This window comes from Callionymus lyra, chromosome 1, assembly GCF_982586985.1.
Source record: "Callionymus lyra chromosome 1, fCalLyr1.hap1.1, whole genome shotgun sequence".
NCBI classification, from domain to species: Eukaryota; Metazoa; Chordata; class Actinopteri; order Syngnathiformes; family Callionymidae; genus Callionymus; species Callionymus lyra.
Window position 1 is genome coordinate 21754829 of NC_141818.1, and position 13878 is coordinate 21768706.

The 13878-nt window shown below is 38.8% G+C and overlaps 1 protein-coding gene across 2 annotated transcripts; it reads left to right on the forward strand.

Moving 5' to 3' along the window:
* Positions 1–970: 970 nt before the first annotated feature.
* ap3m2 (adaptor related protein complex 3 subunit mu 2) lies at positions 971–7353 on the forward strand. 2 transcript variants are annotated; one of them, XM_087796799.1, is made up of 9 exons: positions 971–1064; positions 1849–2126; positions 2212–2383; positions 3778–3915; positions 3994–4079; positions 4216–4349; positions 4426–4633; positions 4693–4837; positions 6369–7353. In XM_087796799.1, the coding sequence occupies exons 2-9, from the start codon at positions 1854–1856 to the stop codon at positions 6467–6469; spliced, it is 1257 nt and encodes a 418-aa protein (XP_087652925.1). In that variant the 5' UTR covers positions 971–1064; positions 1849–1853; the 3' UTR covers positions 6470–7353. The 2 variants fall into 2 exon arrangements, with proteins under 2 accessions (XP_087652925.1, XP_087652934.1); XM_087796808.1 differs by lacking the exon at positions 971–1064 and adding an exon at positions 1268–1289.
* The last annotated feature ends 6525 nt before the right edge of the window (positions 7354–13878 follow it).

The window sequence follows — 13878 nt, forward strand, 5'->3', positions numbered from 1 at the left end:
TAGATATTGATTTACCCAAGTATAAATTATTAAGCCATATATGATGTATGATTTTAGAATCCCTTATTAGTCCCGCGAGGGGAAATTCGGTAGTGCTTTTTACAGCCATTCACACATACTGATGGGATATTGTGTAGATCAAATTCTTAGCTGATTCACCTGCTGCTCAAGTATGATTCGTCTTCAAGTTGATCGTGCCCCATATTACTTGACTTTTTTGGTTCTTACAGGCCTTAATGGAAAATACATTTGTCAAATGGTTGTTTGCCTAAGACAAATACTGAAAAAAAAAATTTGCCGCTTTGTTTTTACTGCTTTGCAGAAATTCTTCAAAACCTTTAATTGAAATAATCTATCCTGTTAACATTAAAGCTATTCTTGCTGTAACAAACTAATTAAATATCGTAAATATTAGTGTTGACATTTATTCATAGATTATATTATAAGTCAATATTGGTGTATATAATCTTATTTAAATGTGTTTGTGTGGATAAGAACCAGATCACAAGTCGGGGTCTAACTCTTTTAAACCACTAGGATACATTTATTTTAATATTTGGATATAAAAGTAATAGTTGTGTATATTCTCTACCAATGCCTTTCCCCCAAACATGATTTTTATCAATACTACTAATAAAATAAGCTCAAACAAGTATTTTATAGTAATGTTCATTACAGGTTCACAAGTTAGTAGTCTTATCCTTTCTCATCAAACATTACCTGAATGAAAAGCTCACACAAGATGAAATCTGACACCAAGAAACAAAATGTCAGACCGGCCTGAGATTCTGACCAATCACCTGCCCGTGTTGCTTGTGTTTACCGACGCACTCATGATCATGGTCCAATCACAGCGCCCTATCTTAAGCCAAGGTCCGCCGAAACGACCTATCATCTTGGATAAAGGGAGGGACTTCTGGAACTCCTCTCCCTCTGATTGGTTCCTGGCACCTTCACGCTCTTCTCCTACAACTGATCCGCCTAACGGGAAGCGAAGACGGCTGCACCAGTTTTTCATTGAAAAATACTGCGGAAGGCGAGACATCTACACGTACTTGTCTTCGGTAAGGGTTGTCGTTGTAGAATAATACAGTAACGGTGGACTAAAATATTACTTTAATAATTGATTTTATTGTTTAACTTGTTGTTTTGTGGCCGGGGGATGGGGCTGGTGCTGCTGTCATGGGACCAAAGCAGGAAGGACTGATGGAGACAGGCCTCTTAGCTAGCTTCATTTTGTTCTTCCTTCAACACTGAAACGAAGCACTATTCTGTTTTTCCCCGATGAGGTATTGTGTTACTGGCACTATTCAATACCAACTAGTGTCGCATAATTTATGAATTCTGCGGTGTCATGTGTCAACCGCTTAAGCTAGCTGCTGCCCCTGCTGCTCTTATTTTAAATGTCGGATTACATGTATAGAATAGTGGATATTAAGAAAAGATCCCTACAGAATGATGTGGCCAAATGCTGGATATCTACGTTTTTAATTCTCTACTAATCGTGTTTAAATTGCTCTCTGAAAAGTGAGTCATGTGAGGGTCGCCTGGAATGTGGTTTCCTACGAGCCACATACAGGCTTAAGTTTGATGAGAAACTCACTTTATTTATCGATACTAATTCATATATTCGAATATTCAGTAGGGTTTTTATCATTTGATACTCAAGCCCTACTTTCAGAGCAATTCATGGTCAGTCACCTTGTGTCTTGGCCTTTTAAAGTATATATTTTAACTGTGTATTGTTTGTGATTGTTAAAGCGCTTTTTGACCCTGGTCTAGAAAGATGCTTTACAAATAACCTTTACTTACTTACATTATAAAACTCTTCTTTTACTCTCCCTCCAGCCAAAATGATCCACAGTCTTTTCCTTGTAAATGCATCCGGGGATATCTTCCTGGAGAAACACTGGAAAAGTGTGGTGAGCCGGTCCGTGTGCGACTACTTCTTTGAGGCCCAGGAGCGCGCGACGGAGCCAGAAAATGTGCCGCCGGTGATCTCCACGCCACACCACTACCTTATCAACGTCCTCCGACATCGCATCTTTTTCGTGGCCGTCATCCAGAGTGAAGTCCCGCCACTTTTTGTCATTGAGTTTCTGCACAGGGTCGTTGATACTTTCCAGGTATAGATGCATGAACTCTTTGTTTCTAACGATATTGTTTTTTCACATTACCGTTTAAAAATAAATAAAAAAAATCTCTTTTCAGGACTATTTCGGTGTATGCACAGAGGCTGCCATCAAGGACAATGTGGTTGTGGTCTATGAACTGCTGGAGGAGATGTTGGATAACGGCTTTCCGCTCGCAACAGAGTCGAACATCCTCAAAGAGCTGATTAAGCCGCCCACCATCCTCCGAACCATGGTCAACACAATCACAGGTGCGCACCATAATATATACAATTTCAACACACCCCTTGGATATTGAGATGGAAAAAACATTCCTTTTTCACCAAAATATTTAATATTATATTAAATAGTAAAAAATCAAATTGACCTACAAAGTAAAAACATTATCAAAATTTAACATAATCATTACTTTCATTTTCAATGTGATTTGAGTTGTAGTTTGTCTTAATTAGGGTGACACTGCGCGAACGCTGAACTAGAGGAGGCGGCAGTTATTGTGTCTTCATCACTAGTCTGTCTCTGAAAAAAAAAAAAAAAAAAAATAGTATGAGATTGAAAAGGCTGGTACATTTAGAAAGTTCCATGTGAGGATTGATTAATAGGATAGGGTGGGGTTACAACTCTCAATAAAACGACACTATAAAAGTATTTATTGTGTGCCGATGTAGTGATAAAAACCATAGAAGACCATTGTTTTCCTTCCTGCATGATCTAGAGAGAGTAGCTGACACAGCAGGATCAATACAGACAGGGTTTCTTGAGTTGAGCTCTAGTGTTTTGCTGGATTTAAAATGGACACTGTGCTTGTAACTGAACAAAAGAAAACATAAAATAAATGGCAGAGGAAAATTATTTAGAATGGGAAACACCCTTAACCGTAGATTAAGCATTACTTGGATTGCATTTTTTCTTGTGTCCTTTTATATTTTAACAAGCAGACTCAACATTCTCCTGCCTGTCAAGAAGTTGGACTACACACATGGCATATGTCTTCACCAGTGTTTGTTCTGTTAGTTGACCCCAGAACCTCCTGTATAGATATTCCAGCCCTGCATTACTTTTATTTTTCCATTTTTCCGTAGCCCTTTAAAATACATCAACTCTGGTTTCCTATCCATAGTCAACACATCACTAACAAGGCTTTGGATATGGACTCATGGACTTTTCAATTCCATTGGCTGATAGATTGTTTTTTTTACAGGCTTACAAATTGTTGCTTTAGACTTCAGGATACATCAGATCCCATGAAGATATGCAAGTTGTTTTAAGCAATGTACTAAAACATGTTGAACTGAAATGATCCTAGTGTTGCTGTAAAGGCCTGATTAACAAACGCATACATACAGATCATGAAAACAAAAACACACTTATTTTTAAGGGACTCGAACAAGAACTTCTTCTCTGATGCATAGTTGAGAATCGGCCATATTGAAATCAGATCTAGTGTTGTCACTGGAGACGCAACTTGATACAAGGCGTGAATGAATAGGGCTGTGTTGTGTCCAAAGAGCAGGTGAAACATGTTTAGTCTTGTTACTGATCTGACTTGATTCTCTGATATTATGGTATTCAATCATTATCTTTTTTTTATTTCTATTATGGGGGTCTACTTTTAAGGTTGCATAACTTAAATATTAATTCCCAGGAAGCACCAACGTTGGCGAGCAGCTCCCAACAGGTCAGCTGTCAGTGGTACCATGGCGCAGGACAGGCGTCAAATACACAAACAATGAGGCCTATTTCGACGTGGTAGAGGAGATTGATGCCATCATTGACAAATCAGGTGTGACGCGGCATTTATATATATTTTTTTAAATGACACTCTTTATAATTAAACTGTATATGTTGTTTGTTCCTCAAGGATCCACGATCACAGCAGAAATCCAGGGAGTCATTGATGCCTGTGTGAAACTGACTGGCATGCCCGATCTCACGCTATCATTCATGGTAGGCTTTCGATTGAATCTATTGTCGTTTACATTCATTGTATGCTTTGAGAATATTTAGCATATAGTAGTGCAGTTTTCAACATACTCCGTTGACCTTCCTGATCGATCCTTTTTTTTCTTCCTGCGTCCTGTAGAATCCTAGGTTACTAGATGATGTCAGCTTCCACCCGTGTGTTCGGTTCAAGCGCTGGGAAGCTGAGAGGATTCTGTCCTTTATCCCTCCGGATGGAAACTTCCGTCTACTCTCCTATCACGTCAGCTCTCAAAAGTACAAGTTCTGACATTACGATGCATGCATGAGTAGTATGGTTGCTTGAAGGTGTTTTCTTTTTGTTGCTCTCTAGTTTAGTTGCAATCCCTGTATATGTCAAACACAACATCACCTTCCGAGAGGGAAGCTCCCAGGGCCGGTTTGATTTGACTCTGGGTCCGAAACAAACCATGGGCAAGGCAGTAGAGTCGGTTCTGGTCAGCAGCCAGCTGCCCAGAGGGGTCCTCAACGCCAACCTGAACCCCTCCCAGGGAACCTACACATTCGACCCGGTCACCAAGGTGTGTGTGTAGCTCAAGATGTTTCTCTTACTTGATTAATTCTTGTCATACCTTTCTAGTTGTTGTCATGGGATGTCGGGAAGATCAACCCACAGAAGCTTCCTAGCCTGAAAGGCACCATGAGTCTGCAGGCTGGTGCGTCCAAGCCCGACGAGAACCCCTCAATCAACATTCAGTTCAAGATCCAGCAGATGGCCATCTCAGGTGTGTAGTAGACGGCTCCACTTACTCGTTGATGGGCCATTTTTTTGAGGAAAGGTTGACATTTCAGATGACATTTACTCTGGGACGAAGTTCTATATTGACCTCCACACTCAAACCAAACCATACCAGTCAATCCTCTTCTCTTTGTGTTTATACTGTGGAAGGAAAGACAAACGTCATGCAGAAACCATTTTGGCTTTAAACCAATTGAATTCACATTAAAGGCAACCATGGGAAATAAATACTCAAAACACCTTCAAATTTTAATTGATGGCTAAGATTTAGGAGGGAGTTCATGTACTGACTAATGTATATTCCGCCAAAGTTTCTTTGTTGTTTTTCCTGTATTTAAAGCCTGATATTTACTAGATTTACCATCTGCGGATTTTAAAGATGTTAATATTTACAAGAAAACAAACATGACTATGAATGCCGGATCACACACTTATTTGCACAGTTTGGGTGTGTGTGTATGGGCAATAAGGTGGAGCCTCCTACAAGACCAGTAGAAGAAGGAGGTTCTTCAGCTCCAGCTCCAGCTCCAAAGCTGGTTATTAGCTCACCATCAGGGGAAACCTGGCCAATTCTTTCGTTTTTTTTTTTACCTCTCGATCACCCGATCTGACGCTAACAGCAGAGAAGGCTGCAGCAGCTTTGCAGTGCACGTTACTACCTGCTCTTCTCTGTGTGGAGCTTGTAATACACGCTGCAAGCTCCGCGATTGGTCGGACTGAGTGACAAAAATGCGCACGCACAGACGTGCAGGTAGAAGTTTAACACAACCAGACATAAAGATATATATTTGATGTTGATGTAAAAAATATACTTTCCGTTAATATAAAAAATATACTTGGCTTTATATTAAAAATATACTTTGATGTTTGTTTTTGTCTGGGTTAAATTTCCATATTATTCAATTAGTATTTTCGGCTTTCTAAATAAAGTTAATTGTTTAATTTATATATCCACAATGGTATACAGTATTTTCAAACCCCATTATGTTATATTTACATTTGAGTCTTTCTTTCCCACATTAAGTGATAAAACACTGAATATTATTGTGTTTTTATCGTATTTTCTTTCTCAAGTCTGGTCAGTAGTTTTCTGCTCGTTTAAATCCCCTTTGGTCCAACAGTTTGTTTTCGGCTGTAATGTAATGACAACGTATTCTCCACTAGATGACGCCAATGGTTAACAATTACAATGGTTCACTGCATCCAGTTTTGTAAGTAAGTAAGTAATATTTATTTATATAGCGCTTTTCCAGACCAGGGTCACAAAGCGCTTAAACAATCAAAACAATACTCAAAAAAGTATATACTTTAAGGATCAAGATAATACTGAGAACAACACACCTGAATAATTGATTTTAAACACATGCACACATGCATTTAAAGGGTTATTTATTTGGTCCAATCAAAGTAAAAATTAAATGGGCATTAAATGAGACATTTTGCTAATGGTAAGACCACCATGATGAGCATTATAAACTTGCAAGTCATTGTTAATGATTTTTTTCTTTGTGTTGCAGGACTGAAGGTGAACCGTTTGGACATGTACGGTGAGAAGTACAAACCTTTCAAAGGCATCAAGTACATGACCAAAGCTGGCAAGTTCCAGGTGCGGACATGAAAATGCAGCGAGGTGAAAGCTGGTGCCGATCAGACCATGGCTGTGTTGTGTGGATGTGAAAGGAACTTGGTACATTCCTTATTTATAAGTCTGGATCTCCCTGCGATTGAACTGACCACGTGGCTTGGATGGTTGATGGACCCAACACTAGTTAGCAAGTCATCCCAGGGTCTCTGAAGGTGTGGCTACCAAAGCTATCCTTCATCAAATTGACCTATAAAAGGTTTCTGCAGCAACTATCAAAAATGTATTAGTAACAGATGAAAATATTTGAGGTCTATGAAGAGGAGCACAGAGAATAAGTCTATCATTTTATCATTGTGTGTTCGTCCCTTTTATTATGTTACTCATGTTCGTCCGTATCTTTCAAGTGCTATTTTTAACCCCTCTATTTTAGGATTCCTCTCATAATTGTGTCACATTTGTTTAGCACATCCTTCATTATTTCACTCACACTGAAACCTACATTAAATTTCAATGCTTTTGAAATCAAAAAATGTTTATTCGTCACATTTTTGTCACAAATAATTTTTATAAGGTTACTGTTCTCTGATGGATAATTTGAGTTGAATGTTTTTCCACTGAACCATGATGAAGACTGAGATTATGTGGTATTTAAAAAAAACATCCTTCCTTCAATGCAAATATCGCCATGGCAACAGAAACGGTGAGTTGATAATGATGCATTCATGTCAAGTATCGTGTGCTGGAACCTTCCCACCGTCATATTCCGAACTCCTGTGGTTGCCACAGCAGCTGTTGGGTCGAATGTGGAAAAGTACTGTATATTTGCTGTTTGTTTTTGTCTTTAAGCAGCCTCCAATGGAGTGTTCATGTATGAATAAAGATGTGACGTGTTGATAAATGACTCATTTTATGATCAACCCTGGATTTAAATTCTTAAAGCATACACCTAACAAAACTGAAGTGTACTGAAGGTTTCAAAAACTTAATGTACATCGAAGCTTCATGAAACGGTGTCAGTAGGTGTCACCCTCAGTTTAAAAATAATGATGGAACAATAGATTAAAAAGCAGAAAGTGCCATCTGATAGACTCTGAAAGAAGCATAACGAAGCTTCTACACATCACTACTTACCCTGAGACGCTGAGATAAGGCGACCATCGATAGTGGGAAAATGTTGATGAATTACATACAACTAGTAATGGGTTGATGAAGCTTCAAAGACCACCAGATGGCACTGACTGATCTACAAACTCAATGAAACCAGGCATCATTTTAAACTGAGAGTTCCACCTAGGGGTCTTTCAAAATTAAGACAATGCATCATGATAGAGCATCAAACAACTGATGCTGGATCATGAGGACCAATAAATAATGACGGGCTGATGAAGCAGTCTCATTATTTTCACTAGATGGCGGTCTCTGCACAACAACTGGTCTAATGAAACATCACATAATCTTTAGACTGATGGCGCCACCTATTGACCTCTAAACAGCATGTCACTGCTTCATGAAGCTTCACCAGGACCCTATCTCAGAGTCTCAGGGTGAGTAGTGCTGTGTAGATTAAGATTCTTTCAAAGTTTACGGGAGGACAATCTCTCAAAAAAAAGAGATCATGAAGCCTCATCAACCCATCGCTCGTGACAATACTAATGAAATGGACTTGGTGTATAATGGGAAGCGGGACTGTACTTTGAGGATATTTTGTTTTTGAGATTTGTCTATAAGGCAATTTAAACTGAAAAATGTGTCATTTTAAACTTCAGATGCCACAACATAAATATATATTTTTTTATCCCATACTATTGCCCTCTGTGTACAATTATTCATCATGTTCAAGCATTTTAAATACAACTGATGGCAATGAGCCCAATGGGACCGAAGGTAGAGAGAGAGTGAATAATCCTTCAAATGGTTTGTGGATCCAGATTCCTGAACACCACCACAACTAGCAATGAGTTGGGGGCCGAAAAATATTTTGATCTTGTGACTAATAAGTATATGTAATATCAAGTATTACATAACATTCCAGTGAATGTTTGCATCTTGCCAAACCAGTGTTCAGGGGCCACAGCTCTAAAGTGTGAAGGACTCCACTCCATAATTTGCTGATGGCATTAACCCCTAAAAAAAAAAGACCCTTTCTTCTCCTCTCTCTCCCTCTCTCTCTCTCTCTCTCCACACCCCTCCCTCTGTGTCCACCTCTCACTCAGTCATGACACCAGCACTCCCCTCACCACATCTGGGGTCGGGACCGCTCCTAAAGTTAGGACAAAAGTGCATCGTCACATTTCTTGGATTTATTTGGATCTTCTGCAGGAGTTTTTTTTAACCCACAAATAAAAACCGTTAAAGACCGTCAAGGTGAGTTTTCATCCCTTTTTCATCGTTGTTCCTCTTCAAGTCACTTGTTCTGCATGAGACATGTTGAGCTGCAGCAGTTGAGAAGATAAAGTCTGAAGTTGTTTTATGGCGAGGGAGTGATAACGCGTGGATGGAAAGGTTGACTCGTGCGCGCGTATTGTCACCAGGGAAAGTGCGACTTTTGTCACCTACTGCAATGTGTGTCTGTCTTCTCCTTAATGGACGTGTTTTGAGAGTCAGCAGATAAGAGAAGCTGTACGTGCGTGTAAATCTAAACTTTTGTTTGTGTTTATCTGATGGACGGGAGGGTGGCTGCAGCTGAACCACGTGGGTCCTGATCGTAGTGATGCCAACTTATATCTTAACTTATTTACCTTATTTGTGGTTATCAAACCAGCAGTATTATTATGTTTTAATTTATATCAATATAAAAAGAAAAGAAAACAACGTTAGACTTTAAAAAATAGCGAAAAAACATATTTTGTAAAGAAAAAAAAACATTTAAAAAAACAAATTAAAGTTTTAAAGTCCAGCTGTTAAAATGTTTTTTTTGCTTTTGTCAGTGGCTAAATTGTATCCATGAGCTTATGTAGGCATAAACAAGAGCTCAAACTTAAAAAAAAAGAAAAGTTTTCTGACATTGTCAAATTATTTTTTTCCCACCAAAAGACGATAGATAATCTTTAAACAAGTCTGTAGTTTTAAAAATGTGTTAAAATTGATACTCGGTAAAAGTTTTGTTAAAAACAAATGACAAATCAAAACCTTTTCCAAAATATACTTAAGGTTGACATTAAAATACGTTTTTTTCTATAATTTATATCCTATGATGTTTGTTGAGAAAATTCCTCCCAGACTGTTGCTCCTAAGCTTTGGAACGATCTTCCTCTCCCTCTGTGTTTGATGGATCTACTGACTCCTTCATGAAACATCTTAAGACACTTTTATTTGTGCAGAGGTTTTGATTATTATCTTGGAGCTGCTATGTTTCTCACTGTGTTGTCTTGACCTTTTAAAGCATGTATTTTATCTATGTATTGTTTTTGATGCAATTCTGTGAAAGAGGCTATTACTCTCCTGCAACACAAATGCTGAAAAGAACTGACTTTTCTCACAACAATCCACTTTTATTGACGGTTGGCTGGAGTGTGTGAGGAGCACCAGACAAAGATGATGGTCCCTGGCATCAAGTGATCACCCCCCTCTCCTTTCACTGATTCAGACAGAAGCCTCTGCCATTTAAACAGCTTGTGCACATGTTCGTGCCATCACTAATACTAGAGGCAGAATTCATTCTCCTGCAGGGTTAGACTCATTTTTATTGTTAATTTCTTTCCAGTGTGACATGGTGTGGAATAACTTAACCTGCTAGGCAGGAGATCTTTCTCTCCACTTCTCATCTAAACTGTCCCTGAGATTAAATTACCATTCACCAAAGTAAGTACACATAGAACTAGTTAGCATGAACATAAGCTTAATATAGGATAATGATAAATGATTCCAAAATTCACAGAGAATACCCAATGCCTCACTCACTGACACTGGCAAGATCTTCTTTCTAAAGCATAATCATTATATAATGAGTTTGTCATGGTTCTACTTGGCTAAAAAAATGAGTGTTCTGATTTGCAACATCAAACTCTAGGATGAGCCCTTTGTGACCCCCAAATCCTTTTTGCTTGCATCTTCTAAATGGTTTAGGTGTTTCCAAGGAGAACTTTGCAAAGAGGTTGGCTAAAGAAAAGGTGGCGTCGGCACATAGGGCGGCTGAGTAACAATGATTTAGAATGAAGGAGTTAATCACATTTTCCTTTTCTTTTTGCAGAGTCGACGACTACCTGGACTGAAAACAAACTGCCATGACACTTCAGGTTCAACCGTATACTCAAATCTACAGTGGACAACCACTAGGGTAGTTGAGAAAATGTGCTTCATCCTGAATTACCGTGTTTGCTAAAGCTCATACAGTTCTCTTGAGAAGTCTAAAATCTCAAGTCATCCAAGGACTCTGACTAAGAGATGGACAGTCACCGTCAGCGTCTCTAATCTTTCACCCTTTTCTACCTCTTTTTAGTAAGGTGGGATGCTAAGGGCTGGGCCAGGACCACCATCCATAGATGTTTTTGACTTTCCCAAAGACGTAGCAGAGTCTCCGGTACCCACAATGCACAGACTAACTTCCCCTCTGAGCAAGTACATTGAGAGCGAACACCAGCAAGGAGGACTTTTTTCTCTGGCTCCAGCTGGAGTGTCCTTAGATGCTAGTGTTGACTTTCAAAAGAAAAGGAGGAAGAAATGTGGGGCTTGTACTCCATGCCTCCGCAGGGAGAACTGTGGCACCTGTGCAAACTGCCTGAATCGAAGGACGGGGAAACAGATCTGCAAACTCCGAAAATGCGATGAGCTGAAGAGGCGACAAAATGACTCTGAGGTGAGTACTAACACGAAAACTCGTACTCTAAGTACTTGACATGAGTCGTCTCACACTTATGAATAGAAGGCATTCAATGCACTTTTATTGTGAGATAGGATTCCCAATATTAAGAGGGTTTTAATTATTTTCATTCGTATCACACAAACACAAACGGGTTTTAATGTTTTTTATCCAACTTATGTCACCATTCATTCCAACGAGGGGGATAACAGGTCTTGCTTACACAGTGAGGTTACGTTTTCAGGAAATCGAGTCTTTGTATTAGATAGTTAAAGAATCAAAACACACAATTTTGATTCTTTAAAGGACACTTTACTTTACTTTGCGATGATGTGGAAAATTCAAGGGTTTACAGATATCCCTGTGCTGTAATTGAAGTTGACCACTATGTAATTTTCTTTTATTACTGCACTGTTTTGTCAATTTCCAGGCTAAATCAGTCCCCATCGTAAATTCTCTTATGAGTGTTGCTAATGAAAAGGTTGGCTCAACTTGAATCGTCCAAAATCTTTTCATTAACTAGTTTGTTACTGACATAGGAAACGTAGCAGTATTTTTAAAGTGAAATTTAGGTGCACAATCATCTCAGCGTTGAAAACAAGCAGATGGAAGAATACATGTTTCCATGACTGCCCTTTTTTATGATGTAGTCCAAGGGTTCCCAAACTTCACCATGCCAAGGTCCCCCCCAAAACAATTTGCCTATAACATTCACAGTGTATTTCCTTACCTCGATTCACTTTATGATATGTATTATTTGTTTAGGATTCTTATTAATATTGGAATTTTAAAAGGCAATGGCTGCCAATAAGCTTTTTTAGCAGCCAGATGTTCCATGGCAGGGGTGTTGAACCTGCCCATTTCCTGCTAACTAGCTAGCTACAAGCTACTTGGTAACAAGGCAAACAGACAGTTTGACCCAGGATGTGACATCGTCCCAGCTGGTGTGTTTAGGTACAAACGGAAACTTGAGAATCATGAAGATCAAGGCAGTTTTCTTGTTGTATGTCCGCGACCACCAGTTGGAAATCCACTGTCGTACGGATGGTAATTTTCCCGATGTAGTGAACGTAATTTGTTATACATTTAATGGTAAATAATCAATGAATAAAAAAGGGAATATAGATAGCTTGCCTTTATTTTATCATTCCCAATTATTCCTCATCTTGATTATTTAGGTATCATTTTAAAGTTCTGAAAGCTGTAGTAAGTTGTAAGTAGAAAGTTGTTTTGACATTTGACGGAGGGTAGAAGGGAAACTACAGTGTCTTCCATGACATCATTGAGCTTGCTAGATTTACCCAAGAACTATCCACCTAAGTGAAATCATCAGTGTTCTATAATTAGTCATCATAAAATCTAAATGACTCATAAGTCATATTATGAATGTAAATAAATATTTGCTCACTTCTTATTTTTAAATGAAGTCCAACATCAATAGACACATAACATACAGTTATTTCCAGACTATAAAGCGCACCAAAAAAAAATTTGCACCAACTTAATAAACATAACCAAAACATATAAAGACTACAACTCCCTACAAGTGTGCAGGTGTTCTAACATTGTAACATGAAGTACTTACAAGGAAAGACTGTGAATCGAGTTTAATAAATAAATACATTTTCTTGTATGAAATGGCTAGTTAAAATAAAAAAGCTGCCCACCATAACCTTCATTGTGTGGAAAAATGATTTTGTTTCTTCTGTATGCCTGTATTGTTTTTTTTGCATAGAGTCAGTTTTTACGCTGCTGTCTCCAACATTTTATCGTCAATGACTAGATTTATTTCTTACCTTTAGCTTAAAACCTGAGTCATACACATTTCTCATTGTTCTTTCTATCATGAAGGTGTGAGCTTGATGCACAAATTAAATGTTGACAAGTATTGTCTTGTTGTTTTCATCCTGCTTTTGTATCGTTACAGCCACAATACAAACGAAACTATCGTATTAATTTTGGCATGGTCTTTTCCAACATGTTTTCACCTGTCTGTCTTCCTCTTTGGCTTTTTTTTAAGGGTCCTCTTGGAGGACTTTTTTGGTGCACCTGTAGTATAAAAAAACACTGAAAAGGGGGCATCAAGATATAAATCAAACGTTTATTCATTTTAACCATCATAATTGTTTTATCACGTCACAAGCCAACTTTAGTTTTAAGAGAAAAAAGACATCAATCCCTCGTAATTGAATGTTTGTTCATCAACAAACTCAAGAGTGAGTTTTGTTAGCAGTGTGCTAAGTGTTGGTGAGGACATGTGAGCAGGACTGCGCACAGGAGCAATTGAGAATTCCTGTTGTAGGTTGTGCTTTGTCCTTTGACCTCTTAGGCTCCTACTCTGGGTGGGGGTTGACCTCAGGCTATTTTGTGTTTGTGCGCGTGGGCGTGCAAAGAAAAGACTGTGTGAGACTCTTATGTGTTTTAAACGTACACCGGCGGTCTCAAAGGACGGGGGAAGGGTGGACAAGTCAAAGAGAAGGACGGGAAGATGAAGTAAATGGTCAGCAGCGGTAAGAGGAGGAGGAGAAGCAGGAAACACCAAACTACAACAGTGTGATCAGGGATCCTAACTGCCCCTCCAAGGGCTAACAGACAGTAAAACAACATGATGACTAGACTCTTTAATGAGGCTGTAGACTGTCTG

Bases quoted from the DNA above. Each gene is read 5' to 3' on its own strand.
- ap3m2 (XM_087796799.1), top strand. From the start codon at position 1,854: ATGATCCACAGTCTTTTCCTTGTAAATGCATCCGGGGATATCTTCCTG. The intron at 4,080-4,215 runs GTAGGCTTTCGA...TGCGTCCTGTAG, and splicing joins ATCTCACGCTATCATTCATG to AATCCTAGGTTACTAGATGA. The intron at 4,350-4,425 runs GTACAAGTTCTG...GTTGCTCTCTAG, and splicing joins TATCACGTCAGCTCTCAAAA to TTTAGTTGCAATCCCTGTAT.